General features: G+C 45.9%; 2 protein-coding genes across 3 annotated transcripts in view; one reads left to right on the top strand and one right to left on the bottom strand.

The window, feature by feature from the left end:
* The window catches only part of BDH1 (3-hydroxybutyrate dehydrogenase 1), a 94,366-nt gene extending 88,814 nt beyond the window's left edge, over positions 1 to 5,552 (bottom strand). Inside the window, exons 1-2 of the mRNA XM_077290371.1 lie at positions 5,421 to 5,552; positions 2,943 to 3,044 (exon numbers count right to left, since the gene is read on the bottom strand). Of these exons, the coding sequence (XP_077146486.1) occupies positions 2,943 to 3,016 (74 nt within the window). The 5' untranslated portion in view covers positions 3,017 to 3,044; positions 5,421 to 5,552. The remainder of the gene's footprint in view (positions 1 to 2,942; positions 3,045 to 5,420) is intronic.
* Positions 5,502 to 16,026, top strand: part of LOC143808097 (D-beta-hydroxybutyrate dehydrogenase, mitochondrial-like) — an 83,888-nt gene continuing 73,363 nt past the window's right edge. The window contains exon 1 of one of the 2 annotated variants that reach the window (XM_077290370.1): positions 5,502 to 5,793. In XM_077290370.1, the coding sequence (XP_077146485.1) occupies positions 5,578 to 5,793 (216 nt within the window). In that variant the 5' untranslated portion in view covers positions 5,502 to 5,577. The remainder of the gene's footprint in view (positions 5,794 to 16,026) is intronic. The other variant, XM_077290369.1, reaches the window with a different exon arrangement.

Below are 16,026 nucleotides of genomic sequence, written 5' to 3'. Positions count from 1 at the left end.
GGTAACCCTCAATAAGACTTAAGGCCATCTCACGCCAAAGCATTGCCTGTAGTCTTTATTTCAGCTGATTAGAGTTAAGTTCTAAATTGGAGTCTACAATCTCCTGAATAACTGTGGAGAGCTGTAATCATCATCACAAACTGCTCCACTAAGGCTACTTTCACACATCAGGTTTTCGCAGTCAGGCTCAATCTGGCTAAATTTCAAAAAATGGCAAATGTTGCCGCTGGATCCGTTTTTTTCCCATAGACTTGTATTAGTGCCGGATGACATTGCGTTTCGTCCGTTTTTCGCCGGATCCGTAAAATCTGAGGTTTCTGGAAAAAACGTCCATAGCAACATTTTTGTCTCCGGCGAAAAAGCCGGATCTGGCGCTTCCGGCTGTTTGCTAGAATGGAAGCCTATGGGAGCCGGAAGGTGCCGGATCTGGAAAATGACGGATTCCGTTTTTTTAAACTGGGCATGCTCCAACTTTTTTTTTTATCCAATAATCTAGATATGATAGCCGTATCCGTTGAAAAAATAGATCAGTCGCATCTGTTTTTCACAATCTGCGCCGGATCCGGTTTCTCCAACATTCGCCGGATGGTGCCTGATGCAAAAATCCTGATGTGGGACAATAGCCTAAAAGTGATTTTTTTCCTATTGCACCTGAGGTCTGGACATTGTGTATTGAGAGCGGCTGATCCTGCATCCCTTCCACAATGACTGCCTGTTTATTCTGCTGAAGACTGCCTACTGGCCAGCAAGCCCATCGTGACTATTGGTCGCCATTACGTCCTGGCTCATTGGAGGCGACCCAGACATATGCTCATTTATAGAGCAGCTCTTCACCTTCTGGGCTGATTCGTCAAAGTCATGCTGATTTGCCGCTGGTTTCCTAGAGTTGGGAAGTCGTCTGTCAATCAGCATGGCGCCGGTAGTCATGTCTTATTCAGCAGAGCAAAACAGAAAATAAGCTGCTGCTCTGTTGATGTAACGACAGCGGACCCCACAGAATCGTTGACAGGAGTGGTCTGTGACCACTCTGAGCCCAGCAGGACAGGCAGGTAGTTATCCAGAAAGATTACTCCAGCCAGGGGCAGGCATACATTTGTTTTACTTGTTATATAGCTCCATTTGGGTTCACAATCTAAATTCCCTATCAGTATGCCTTTGGAGTATGGGAGGAAACCAGGGAACCTGGAGGAAACTCACAAAAACACAGGAAGACATACAAACTTCTTGCAGATGTTTTTGGTGGGATTTGTACCCAGGAACCCAGTGCTGCAAGACTGCAGTGCTAACCACTGAGCCACTGTTGTGCCCTATTGTGGTGGTTGTGACATTTCTGTCAAAAATTCTTTGAAGAATCTGAGCCTGTGTCTCAGTTGCAAATTCTTCCCTGATAAATTTCATAATATGTCTTCATAAGGATTTGAGCTCCATTTTCCTGACACAAAGCTCCTTCTAATACCTCAAGTAAGCTTTGTAGGGATGGGGGTCAAATAAAACCAATGCTACGCAGCAGGACAAGATAATTCTGAGGATACTAAAATCAGTTAGCTATGCCTACTCTTAGGCCACATTTACACCTTCAGTATTTGGTCAGTATTTTACCTCAGTATCTGTATGCCAAAACCAGGAGTGAAACAGTCTTAGGAAAAGTATAATAGAAACACGTCACCACTTCTGCATTTTTCACATGCTGAGATAAAATACTGACCAAATACTGAACGTGTGAACGTGGCCTCACTGTGAAACTCTGAGCATTTCCAAGAAACACCAGGTTGATATACACTCACCGGCCACTTTATTAGGTACACCTGTCCAACTTCTTGTTAACACTTAATTTCTAATCAGCCAATCACATGGCGGCAACTCAGTGCATTTAGGCATGTAGACATGGTCAAGACAATCTCCTGCAGTTCAAACCGAGCATCAGTATGGGGAAGAAAGGTGATTTGAGTGCCTTTGAACGTGGCATGGTTGTTGGTGCCAGAAGGGCTGGTCTGAGTATTTCAGAAACTGCTGATCTACTGGGATTTTCACGCACAACCATCTCTAGGGTTTACAGAGAATGGTCCGAAAAAGAAAAAAAATCCAGTGAGCGGCAGTTCTGTGGGCGGAAATGCCTTGTTGATGCCAGAGGTCAGAGGAGAATGGGCAGACTGGTTCGAGCTGATAGAAAGGCAACAGTGACTCAAATCGCCACCCGTTACAACCAAGGTAGGCCTAAGAGCATCTCTGAACGCACAGTGCGTCGAACTTTGAGGCAGATGGGCTACAGCAGCAGAAGACCACACCGGGTACCACTCCTTTCAGCTAAGAACAGGAAACTGAGGCTACAATTTGTACAAGCTCATCGAAATTGGACAGTAGAAGATTGGAAAAACGTTGCTTGGTCTGATGAGTCTCGATTTCTGCTGCGACATTCGGATGGTAGGGTCAGAATTTGGCGTAAACAACATGAAAGCATGGATCCATCCTGCCTTGTATGGAGCATCTTTGGGATGTGCAGCCGACAAATCTGCGGCAACTGTGTGATGCCATCATGTCAATATGGACCAAAATCTCTGAGGAATGCTTCCAGCACCTTGTTGAATCTATGCCACGAAGAATTGAGGCAGTTCTGAAGGCAAAAGGGGGTCCAACCCGTTACTAGCATGGTGTACCTAATAAAGTGGCCGGTGAGTGTATATCTAGATGGGAACTACCATTCGGTGCAATCCGGGGTTTTGCCGAAGCAGTACACCCTTTAAATGTCATAAATGTAGCATGTCACGCGGTGCAGCGTGATAGTGATATTTCAGTAAGTGTTGGCTCCCAAATTTGAAGAATATGTCTGCTAAAGTATTTTCCGTTTCTCAGCAGTAGCAGGAAGTCTTCATGTGAATGGCAAGGTTAAATGGTAGGGATTTAACCTATTGCTGGCAGAAAAATATTCTGCATCTACTACATACCTTGCATGATTAGCATGGTCGCTGAAGTGCAGTGTCCTTGTGGGGATCCGGAGGCAGGTCCTTGCAGCCAGCATTCTCTATCAGTTACTTTCACCTTGACTGCTATAAAAAGAAACAAAGCAATGTCTCCTTTATCTGATCTAGATACTGTAATTGCTCAGTAGCACATAGGTCCTCAGAAAGTAGGAAATCCAGACAATAAAGCATATCTCTCAGATTAAATGCATTGCTAGTTATCAAACCTTACCCAATAGGCTCCCACCCTGTGGTAACGTTAGTTAATATCATAGGACTAGAATTATGTGAAGCCCCTTACACCCCCCGGCGCTCTCACTCGCTGTATTCTCTAGCAGAGCGACCCAGTCTTATATCTCTGGTGGCAGCTTATCTCTTAGGCTATATTCACACTAGCCGTTTTCGTTGCTTTTTTAATGCAAATTTTCAGCTGCGTTTTTTTTTTGGCACAATAGAGCATGTCACTTCTTTCAGTGTTTTTTCAGCATTTTTCACCCATTGAAAGTAATGAATGGTGGAAAAAAAAGAGGAAAATCAACACCAAAAAACACAGGTATGAGGATTGTGGCGATTTTGCTGCTGAAACCTAATTAAATAGAATGAGATTTTTTTTGTTACTAAACTTTATCAGCATGCACAAGAGACAAATGTAGCATGCCAAAACCGCAGGGAAAAAAAAAACGGCCAAAAACCACACCAAAAATGCAGCAAAATCTACATTTTGTTGCATCTTCTTTCAGGCTAAGAGATCAAATTTTGCTGCAAAGACAAAAAAAAAAAAAACACAGCAAAAACACCTAGTGTGAACATAGTCCTAGAGAGCAAAAGGATCATTAGTTCGAGTTTGGACATGCCGGATCCTTATCTCCAATACACATTAGACTGTCGGCTGTTAATGTCAGCCAACTTCAGTGTAAAGTGTATGCGGCCTTAAGGTATATTACCTGAAAAAAGTCACTCTAGCTTTCTACCATGTTTCTCCTGTGTATTGCGGTTAACAGTGGCTGTGCCAGGAGGATGGCCATCTCTTCCTGGCACAATGCTGAGAAGAAAATAAGTGGTGCTCCATAAAATTAATAAAATTCATGTCAGGTCAGCTACAAGTGACAGACTTATCATTCCCTATAAGAACTGAGCCTTGTTTAAAGGGGTGTCTTAGTAAGATCATACTTATGACCAATCCATAGGGTGTCATCAATATCACATGGGTGGGGATCAGACATCAGGGACCCCCACTGATGGGTGGTGCTCAACTCCACCGGCAGCCGGATACATTTGCGGAGATTAACAGTATAGCTCTATCAAAGCTTTGTCAAGTGTTTAGTGGCCACAGCCAGGTACCGCAGACCAGCGCTACATTCACTTGAATAATAGCTACTCTGCAGTATCCGGCAGCGGCCACCAGATGCAATTCCATATATCCAGGTGCCGCCATACCAAGAACAGCTAACCACTGTCAGGCTTTTGACCCACACAACCAATCTGATATTGATCATATATCAATCATTAGATCATGAGTAAGGAAAGGACATCAGTATCATAGTATTTAACATGAGATTATCCTTAGATATATTGTGGTATATTATAATAAAACAGGAGGGAGTTGTAAGCACTCACACACAAACGGTATCCAGAGGAACCCCTGACGTGCCATAGACTCATGTCCGTGTGGTCAGATGGGCACAGAAACACAGCCTGCATTATTTCTGTGCCAGTCTGAACAAAAGGACACAATGGGAAATAGGGCCAATCTGTGGCCCCAGATTCAGACGGACCCAGCCGAACGCACTGAAGAAAAGGTACTTTGGCATCGGGCGATCCTTCTTGGCCAATTACCTGTGTACATATGAAGTCAGACGGAGCAAACTTACATATTCCCTCTGCTGTATTCCTATGGAATCTATGGGACCTCATGACAGGCCTGTACAACGCAGAGCCGCAATACAGCCGCAAATACAACACCAATCAGATGTTTGGGCACCAGACGTCCCACAATGGAGATTGTGACGCATTTAAACACTGAATGAAAAAAAAAATCTTATTTTTGACAATATGAATATTAAGAGTTTTCATGGAATGCACCAATTAAGGCAACACAGGGTGGCGCCATATGTTACTCCAGCATATGTGTGTATCCATGTGTCATTGTGGAAGACTAACGCTACACTGAGAAGGTATAGTGTGACCCTGACCTTAGAGGGGCACTGTGAGCAGAGGGGGGCCTGACCGTACAGCCAATGACCTTCCCAGCAGATTCATCAGGATAATCAATGAATGACCAGCGAGGTCGTGGGCAGGCGCCACGTCGTGTACACACCATGTGCTGAGATGCCAGCAGTGCCAGGAGCAGTAATGGAGGCAGCTGCTGCCCAGCATGTGTCAGAAGTACAGACCGTGTGATAGCTGCACACAACTGCCACAGAGATAGCACTGCTCCTACAGAGGAGAAGTCTCCATACAAACCTGCAGCGTGAACCTGCCCTTGACTTCCACAGTGGAGGTGTCAGTGGAGGAGGAGGAGGAGGAGGCAGCAGCCAGCTCCCTCGGAAGTCATCTGCTCTATCTCCGGCTCCTCCTTTCTGTGTAAGCTCAGAGCTGCCAGCTAGAGCAAGAACAGAGGATGGCAGTGCCAGGTTCCAGCCTGCGGACAGCCCTGCTGGTGCTTCTGTCTCTGGGGCTCACCCTGGCTCTGGGTCTGCTGCTCCCTGAGGCTCTCAAGCTGCTCTTCTCAGTTTTGGGGTTCCCCTGTGATAATGCCTCACATGCCATTGTGTTGGTGTACTTTGTGTTCATGCTGTTTGTGGCCATGCCAGCCTTCCCAAGGGGCACTGTACCAGTAAGTAATACCACCATTCATTTTTATTGCCTCTTTTAAAAGCCACCAGTTGCTTTGCAGTATGTAGCAGTATGTAGCAGTCCATTATTTAGTGGGGGGCTCAGGTTACAGAATCCAGGTAGGTAGAAGTGTATGTGATGTGCTAATGTTCCTGGAGGTGAGCGGAGTGCATGGGCACAAAGCAGGCAATAGACCCCGGGGTGCACCAAGTTCTAAATCTATCTATCTATCTATCTATCTATCTATCTATCTATCTATCTATCTATCTATCTATCTATCTATCTCTGCATGCATTACTACTGTATAGATTATAAGCCAAAACTGAGGTTATTGGGCACATTTTGATCAAACTGTATAAGCCCATTTTCCCCGATAAAGTGACCTCTTCCAGTGGGACCCTACACTAGACATCCGCACAACTCTTAGAGCTAAGCCCCCAAAGTGATTTCTGGGTAGGTGGAATCCACCAATGTAATTCAGTATCCGCATATGTATGTGCTCAGTGCTCTGACAGACCTTCGTGCTTGCAGAGTGCACATGCAGCTTTTAATTTCGCTTTACAGCCACAACAGCAGACCCCGACCGTCATTTCACTTTGTATGGATGTACGGTCTGCGGCTAATTTCAGATTCTGTGGAAATGTACCCAATGTTAAGCTGCATTTACACCGAAAGATTACTGCAAACATAGCCACTGATATGGATATCTGTATAAGAGTTCACCGCACGCTCCAGTAGACTTCGCCAGTGCCATTTATTGTGCACTACATCGTGGTGTAGAAAATAAGCAACGTTCATCTGTACGGCAACAGTATTCCAGCTACGAACCTCCCCGGAATTATCAGACTAGTTGCAGCTAGCACCAATGCATATGTTTCCTGTTAAGGACTAAGTGTCCCCAAAAATGTACAAAGCCGTGTCCAATTTTAAACTGTGTCACAGATCAAAATTGCGCATTCATGTCTATGGGGCCATGAAACGCTCAGACAGCACACAGATGCCATCCTAAGGCCAGGATCACACATACGCGTGATACGGCCGAGTCTCGCAGGTGAAATCCCTCCTCTGGCGCCGGCACTTGGGAGCGGAGCGTGCAGCTCCATGTGTTGCTGCGCGCTCCGCTCCGGAGTGACGGCGATAGAGGAGGGATTTCACCTGCGAGATTCGGCCGTATCACGCGTATGTGTGATCCCGGCCTTATTCACATCCTAGTACTCAGTTTGCTCACAGACTGTTTGATAGGAGGACTTTGAGAAACCGCCATCAGTTTTCTGGTTTGTGTATGAGAATTGGTGAACACTGATGGTAAAAAGACACACTGGCTAAATATTGATGAATATCTGATCCAGCACACTAATGAAAGACGGTACATTTTCTTAGGCTAAGTTCACACTGGGCGTTTTTGCTGCAATTTTTTTAAATCCTTTTCTATGCTAATTTTTAGCTGCATTTGGCAGTACCAGCTACGTCTATGAGATTTCAGAAATCTCATGCACACAGCTTGATTTTTTTTTTTTTTTTGTCATCAGTATTTTGTGCTTTGCTTTTTTTTTTGGACATAGAGCATGTCACTTCTTTCAGTGTTTTTCACCCATTGAATTGAATAACACATGAAAAAAAAAACCGCAGCAAAACATGTGTTTTTGCTGCAGCTTCTTTCCTGCCAAGCACTCATATTTTGCTGCAGAAAAAAACACAGCAAGAATGCCCAGTGTGATCTTAGCCTTAATGTACGAGAAAATATGTGGCCGCCTGAGGCCCATTTACACACTATGGTGATGCACTGGGTTTAAAAACCTCCTCTCATGACTGAGTTGTCAGGTGTCCCTGGACCAGGGGCTCCTTCCCTGTCCCTAGCAGTAGGGGCGCCTTCGCTTGCCCTGTTCCCCAGATTACTTCTGGTGCTCAGTACATCAGGGCCACATACCTTGCCTTAGCTCCTGAATCCGCCCTCAGTCTGTACCCTTCTCCCACCCGGGGAAGAGGGGAGTAGTGGTGTACTGTAATACACCAACCAGACTAACAAGGTAATACAAACAGGGAAAATGCTCATCATACAAATAGACACACATAAACAAGAGTGGTAAACGCTGGGGAATGGAGGATGATAAAAAAAAACGAAGTAGGAGAAGAAGGGGATTATCACACAATCAAAACCTCGCAACAATCTTAGATAAATCTAAACAACCCACCATCTCCTAAACCATGCAGAAGCTAGCTCTGGCAATGCGTTCTTGCCAGGGCCCAGATTATATACAGTAGGAGATGGGAGTCTCTAAGGCTACTTTCACACTAGCGTCGGGAAAGACCCGTCGCTGTGCGTCGGGCCGACGTTCCCGATGCTAGCGTGGTCTCCGCCGCACAACGGGGGCAGCGGATGTATTTTTCCAACGCATCCGCTGCCCCATTGTGAGGTGCGGGGAAGTGCGGGGAGGTGGGGGCGGAGTTCCGGCCGCGCATGCGCGGTCGGAAAAAGCGGACCGTCGGGAGCAAAAAACGTTACATGTAAGGTTTTTTTCTCCCGATGGTCCGCTAACACACGCCCAAGCGTCGCAAAACGGACGCGACGTTTGGCAATGCGTCGCAAATGCGTCGCTAATGCGTCGCTAATGTTAGTCTATGACGAAAAAACGTATCCAGCAAGAACTTTTGCTGGATGCGTATTTTCGGCAAAACGACGCATTTGCGACGTATTGCAGTTAACGCTAGTGTGAAAGTAGCCTAACAGTGAACAGTGGAGAGCTTTAATGCAGGAAAGCTTCCAAGAGCTCTCAACTGAGCAGATTAACCCCAGCACTGCTAAAAGAAACCTGCACCATTTTATATGAAGGTGAAGTGCTTCTAATCAGTGGAAGAGTACGGTAAGCAAAATCAGACATTGCAACATTGCGGTATTCTGGCTCATCTCTGTCACGGTAAACCCATGACAACTGCCAGCAGGGATTGTACATTTCCAGTTCTTCTGTCTTCCGTCTACTTAGTATGTGACTGCATATCCTTTAACTGTACATGTATGTATCATTGATAATACTAATTTTAACATTCAAAGGGGTTGTCCATTATCAATAAAATGGGAGATAGCTAATGTATTGTCGAGGTTATGACTGTTGGGACCTCTACCGACCTGAGAGTGGGCCTTTGCAGTGCCCTTTTTAAATGATGTGGAGGACAAGCATGGTCACCTTCACTCTAATCATTCTCTATAAGACTGCCTTACATTGCAGAACACAGCACTCGGCTATCTACGGCACCCTGATAGAGAATGAGTAGAGCAGGGGTGCGCATGCTTGACCTCTGCTCCATTCAGATGGACTTTATACTCGTTGCTTTGAAGTAAAAGAGCCAAAAACAGTTGTGAAAATATCAAGACTGATAAATCATTTACTTACCCTAAACACAATTTAATATTACTGTGAATAATACTGTACTGGAGAACTTAGCAGGTCAAGTCTTTGTTATTGTTTAACACAGGCCACGTGTAAGAAAATGCCTTTTAGAAGCGTCCTATATGGATGACACATTTTCTCAGCCATGTGTCACATGTCCCCATAAGGCCTATAACTATAAATATAAAAATAAAAACACAAGACACCTTTAATGTTTGGAATAAATGGCCGTGAGGTTTTATTTTGGGTTACAAAATCCAATTAATTGAATAAATAACCAATAAATAATATCCATAAGTTCATAAGTCCAAAATGTCCATAAACTTCCATAAACCAAATCCACCCAAAATTGAGTGATTTTTACCCAAACGGCCAAGGTTCAAAGAGCCGAGGCCCCCCCCAAACCACACAGCCATTTTTCGATTATATTGCCCATATTAAGATTGAATATATCGAGACCGATTTCGGACAAATGAATCGAATCATCTCTGAACATCCCTGGTAAAAAACCTTCTAAATCTGTATGTCTAAACGAAAACCCAGAAATAAGAGGCAAAAACTTCTTCATGGAAAAATTAACCCTCTTCCTGATCTTATCCAAAAATGAAAGTTGATTACAATACCAAGCACGCCTGGGGATGACTTCAGAAAAAACAACACCAGATAATGGAAAAGTTTGCCTTAAATAAGTAAAATCTGACCGCATAATGGCCAGCAAATTCAAAGTGTTGATTCTTCCCAAGTCATTCCCAGCGAGGTGCACTACAATTAGATCCGGGTAAGGGAAACTCTCTAAACAACTCTTCACTTCAGAAACTAAAGAAGGCCATTTCAGGCCGCGAATACCGTGCCAAAACACTTGTACTTTAGAAGAATGGAACGATAGATTCTCAGAATATGATCGAAGGCTGGCCCTCTTCTGAGCCCAGAAGACAAATGAATGCCCAACGATCCACACAACTGCAGAATATAAGAGAAATAACAATTAATCAGGATATAGATCCGGACGAACATAAATTTTGAATCTATTCGACTCCCATCTTCCCAGTCTTTTTATTCTATTGTCAGATAGTCCAGCCCTTGATGCTTCTGTAGCCGCACCTATTCTGAAAGAATGGGAAGTAATTTTGAGATGACTCTTTCCCAAAAATGCCAAACACTTTTTTAAAATAAAATTAAATTGAAAAACCGTCACCGGGGAAGAATCTCTATGAACAAATAGGGAGCCCTCAACAGAAGGCCTGAACAAAATCCACTTACACAGGTTAGACACAGGGCAAATCTTAGACTCAGGAAATGAATTCAATCTTAGCTCAGATCCTCTCCCCAATTGATCTGTTTTAGACTTCCTGATAAACAAGAGAAGAAAGTGTTGAAAAATTCTGACGTCTGAAAGCATAAGCCCGGATGAAACAGTTTTCTTAGCTGAAACTACCTCACTGACCCTTAGCGCCCCAAAAAAGGAGATAGAAAATATGGAATTAAACAAAAGCGATTCCTCCATATTCCTACAAACATGCCCGAGAGCGGAACAAATATCAATTAACAAAGAAATAGAAATAGGGCACCTCAAATCTGGACAAAACCTCTCCCTCTTCAGGCCCTTCAAAAATTGCTTAACCAAAAAGAATTCTGTTAACGCAGTACCGCCATGCAGTTTCAAAAAGAAAGAGACACCCGCAAAACTTTTTGCTATCGTGGAAAAAGATAATCCCTGTTTGACCAAAGACTCAGCGAATTTCAAAGCTGAATTTGGGTCAGGAACAGAGGGGTTAAAACCGAAAAGCACAGAAAAATCGACCCATTTCTTCCATGCGACTGAGTAATCAGCCCATGATCTTACTGATAAAGAATTTTGAATAAAATAAGGAATTATATTGGAATCAGGTCCTGAATTGAAAGGGAGCAATCGTACGCTTCTTTGTCTGCCATTGGGACCTGTAGATAAAAATCAAGCCACTGACGATGTAATATAAGATCAGTTAAATGGCTAACTTTACCATCTCCCAAAGCTGCTTTTAACCAAATATTGCAGTTCAAGCACTCCAAAACCAATTTTCTCAGAATTTTTGCAGCAATCGCATTCTTGGAAGATAGAGTATTGATCGAAAAATTCACTGCTGGATTCATGGAATGTAATACGATCCTGAAATTTCTTAACTCATGACCCCATAGGCAAATACACAGAAGGATTGATAACAGCTCAGCAATAAACGGGTTCTTGTTTATACTTCTAGCAACCCAGTTAGCAGGCCATTCCCGGGATACCCAGTGAGTTTGGAATAAACAAGCCAAACCCATACTGGAATCTACCGAAAAAACGAGGGGAATAGAGTCTGAGGAAATAAAAGGGGATTGGATTATTGATTTACCATTAAAGCCTTCTAAAAATGCTAGCCAGATTCTGGCGTCTTCCTTCACTTCAGAACATAGTCTGATATGGGAATTGGGAGTGGAATGCCCTTTAGTGGCTTCATAAAGTGACCTGGAAAAAACCCTGCCAATCGGAATGACTCTTAAAGAAAAATTCAGCAGGCCCAGTAGGGACTGAAGCTCTTTCAGAGTGATTTTGTCCTTTGCTAATAAGTTTTCCAATGAACCACGAAGTTTGTCAATTTTCTCACGCGGCAAAAGAGTTTCCATTTTAACTGAATCAATCGTGATACCCAAAAATTCAATACAACTACAAGGGGGTACCGTTTTCTCGTGGGCAATTGGGATTCCAAAATATGCGCACAATTCTAGGAACCTAGAAAGCGTATTTTCACAAGCCATAGATTGGGAAGGGCCAACAAAAAGAGAATCATCTAAATAATGTAAAATACCCGCCTCACAACCGCTAGATTCCAAAACCCAATGCAAAAAACGAGAAAAATTCTCAAAATAAAAACAGGACAGGGAAAAACCCATAGGAAGGCATTTGTCAAAAAAGAAGCAGTTATCAAAATGAAAACCCAAAGAATTAAACCCCTCCGGGTGCACTGGGAGAAGTCTGAAGGCAGATTTGATGTCTGATTTGGACATAAGGGAGTTAGGGCCGAATTTTCTAAGCATATCCAGAGCGATATCAAAGGATGAGTAGGTGACAGAACACAATGACTTGTCCACCTCATCATTCAGTGATTGGCCGACTGGATAAGATAGGTGATGAATCATACGGAAAGAACCCGACTCCTTTTTGGGAACGATACCCAGAGGGGATAACCGAAAATTTAAAAACGGGGGAGACAAAAAGGGGCCCGCGACCCTGCCTAGCTCTATTTCCGAAAAAATTTTTTCCCTAGCAACATCGGGGAAGTCGGTAATGGATGGGAGATTTTTAACTAAAACACACCCATAGCCTTTAAATTGAGGAACACGAAAACCTAGAAAAAAGCCATTATATAATAAACTACTGATCTCCCTGTCTGGGTATTTGTTTAGCCAGTGGGCCATTCTTTCCAACCTCACTGGTGATTGAGCCCTTAGAAATTGCTTCTTTAGAGGATTGCTGGGCAGCCTGCTTTTTAAAACATTTGGACATTGGGTGGGGGTTCCCACAAAAAGAACATTCGTGCCGAAAACGGCAGCTATTGTTCCACTTACAGGATGAATCATTATAAGCAAAACAAACACCTTTTTATCGGTCGTCCATGACAGCACTACGGAGAGAGGGGATCCGCCCTTCAGGAACAGGAAACCTACAGATACATAAGGGCGGCACCTCTCCCACGCATCAGTTGGTTTCCTGTTCCTGGAGGACAGGATTCCCTGCAGATACGACTTCGTTTCTCCTATCAATACCCAGGCCGGCTGTCCGACCCAGGTAGCGAGGGGGTCTCCTACCTCGGGCAGTGCGGGTCCCTGGAAGCGCCACGGTGGGTCCGGGTAGGGCTCCACGACAGTGAGCGGTGCAGTGTGGAGCGACGTCCGGAGGAGGTCCATCCCCAGTGGTCAGCAGGTGAGTATGTCCCCCCCCGGGGTCCGCTCTCCCCCCTGGGCCTCGGTCTTCCCCACTCTCCCCGTCGGTGCGGTGCAGCGCGGCGTCCTGTGTGCTCCTTTCGATTCGGGACCGGAGCTGGGGGTCGGACGCCGGCCTCTGCCGCGGTCACCGCTGGGCTGCGGCCGTGGAAGCGGCGGTGGCGTAGCGGGGGGGCGGCTGGGGGGTCCGGCGGCGCCGTTCCCAGGCTTCCGGGCACGTTTCTGAGCGTTCTGCCCGAAACCGGAAGTGACGCGCAGGGGGCGGGGCCAAAACCGGAAGTCAAACGCCGGCCGGTTTTTTTCTAAAAACGCCGCTGTCCTGCATGCGGCGGGGGCGGGGGGGGGGGGCGTTTGGGTGCAGGGAGGGGTGGAGCAGTCACCTGCAAGTCGGGGGGGTGGATTTGGCCACACACCTGCACTGATTCCGGATCCGGGGGAGGGCTATTTATAGCCAAACAGAATGCTGCAGCACTGCTTGTGAGCCCATCTGCAGCTATGGATGAGCCGGAAGCTGCCGTCGGTCTGCTGGAGCAGGAGCAGGATGGATCCTCGGAGAAGTCCCATGCGAACCCCCAGCTGAAGACCCGCGGACGCAGTAACCAGACCAGTCGCAGATCTAAGCAGAAGGATCTGGACCGACCCCCCAGTAATCCGGTACCTACCGCTACTGCCTGGGTAAGAGATCTTCGTGAATGTACCCTGATGCAGTCTTTTCCTATGTTTATTTCCGTAGGGGAAAAAAAGCGCTGGTAAATCAAAAAACAAGGAGTGCGCGCTATGCGCTTGCCCTTTGCCAGACGCCTACCCTAAGAGACTTTGTCAGTCGTGTGTACGGCAGACGGTAGGAAATAAATTGATGGGAACACTGATAGCGGTAGCGCCAGATAAATTACATAGCCTTTTTCTCCGCTCCCATAGGTGGCGGAAGAGTCTCCTGATTTCACATCAAGCCTTAGGGAGATTATCAGGAAGGAGGTGAAAGATTCCCTGAAATCCCTGTCCCGGGGGGAGTCTTCCAAAAGAAGAAGGGAGCCTAGCGCCTCAGAGTCGGATTTGTCCGCTGGCCCTAGTAGGGAGAATGAGTCAGACGCCTCTGTCTCCTCAGCGTCCTCTTCGGAAGAGGAGTCTAACCGGTTCTGTTTCCCATTGGACCAAATGGACAAACTTATTAAGTCAGTTAGATCCACCATGGGGGTGGCTGATGAAAGGCCAGAACTCTCTACACAGGACCTAATGTTTGGCGGTCTAGACCCTAAAAAACGTAGGTCTTTTCCGCTCAATGACAAGGTCCAGAACCTCATCAAAAGGGAATGGAAAAAACCGGAGAAGAAAGGCTCTTTCCCACCTGCCTTTAAACGCAGATATCCCTTTGAGGACCCCATGGTGAATACATGGGATAAGGCGCCGAAATTGGACGCAGCGGTGTCTAAGGCGTCTAAAAAATCATCTATCCCCTTCGACGACATGGCTTCCCTAAAGGACCCTCTCGATAAGAAGGCTGACTCATTCCTTAAAGGGACATGGGAGATGTCGGCGGGTGCCCTGAGACCTGCTGTAGCTGCGACATGTGCAGCCAGATCGATGATGGTCTGGCTGGATCAGCTAGGGTCTAAGTTGGAAGGCGGTGTTTCCAGAGACTCTATGTTGAAATTCCTGCCAACAATTCAGAATGCCGCTGCCTTTCTCGCGGACGCATCTGCGGATTCGGCAAGAATGGTGGCTAGGGCGGCCGGACTATCAAACGCAGCACGCAGGGCCCTGTGGCTGAAATGTTGGCCAGGTGACCTTCAATCCAGATCCCGTCTGTGCTCCATCCCATGCGAAGGGGAATACCTGTTTGGTCCAGTCCTAGACGAACTGCTGGAGAAAGCTGGAGACGAGAAGAAAAAGTTTCCCAATCTACCAGCTACCTCTTACAGGCGTCCCTTCACAGGGAAAAGATTCTTTCGGAGGAGACCAGCCAGAGACCAGAGCAGATGGGATGAGAAAAAGAAGAAAGGTACTGGATTTATGTTTGGAGGTGGAGGACGTCAGGAGCCATCCCGTGAGGTCAAAAAACCACCCCAATGACTAGTCGCCCCGGTGGGAGGTAGACTATCTGCCTTCTACCCGGCCTGGTCCAAAATCTCCAGTAGTGATTGGATTTTGGGGTTAATAGCTACGGGTCTGCGGCTAGAGTTCTCCTCCATCCCTCAGAACTTCTTCAGAGTTACCCCACTCAGGTCCTCTCCAGCAGAACAGGCGGCCCTGGAAGCAGAAGTTCACGACCTGCTCAGTAAGAATGTCCTGTCAGAGGTTCCGGAAGGAGAACAGGGTAGAGGATTCTACTCTCCTCTATTTCTAATAAGTAAACCTGATGGCTCCTTCAGAACAATTATTAACCTTAGGGCTCTTAATAATTTCCTGACCGTCCAATCATTTAAGATGGAAACTATTAACACCGCAATAAAGCTGCTGTTTAAAAACTGCTTTATGGTAGTATTGGATTTGAAGGACGCCTATTACCATATCCCCATTTATGCAGGTCACCAACGATACCTGAGGGTGGCGGTAAGGTTGGATGGGGTAATCAGACACTTCCAGTATAGGGCCCTCCCCTTTGGTATATCGGTCGCCCCTCGAGTGTTTACCAAAGTTATGGCGGAGGTTATGGCTCACTTGCATGAGTCCAACATTCTAATAATCCCCTACCTGGACGATCTCCTTATCGTAGGTAAAACGGCGGATCACTGTCTGGAACAGTTACATAAAGTGATGTCTGCTCTGGAGCGTCTGGGGTGGATGCTAAATGTCAAAAAATCACGCTTACAGCCCATGACGGTGCAGCGATTTTTAGGCCTGACCCTGGATTCCCAGGTTCAGGAATGCCGTTTGCCTCAAGAGAAAAT

This window comes from Ranitomeya variabilis, chromosome 2, assembly GCF_051348905.1.
Source record: "Ranitomeya variabilis isolate aRanVar5 chromosome 2, aRanVar5.hap1, whole genome shotgun sequence".
NCBI lineage: Eukaryota > Metazoa > Chordata > Amphibia > Anura > Dendrobatidae > Ranitomeya > Ranitomeya variabilis.
Note: the sequence above shows the minus strand (reverse complement) of the source record. Positions and strands in the feature narration are given on the sequence as shown.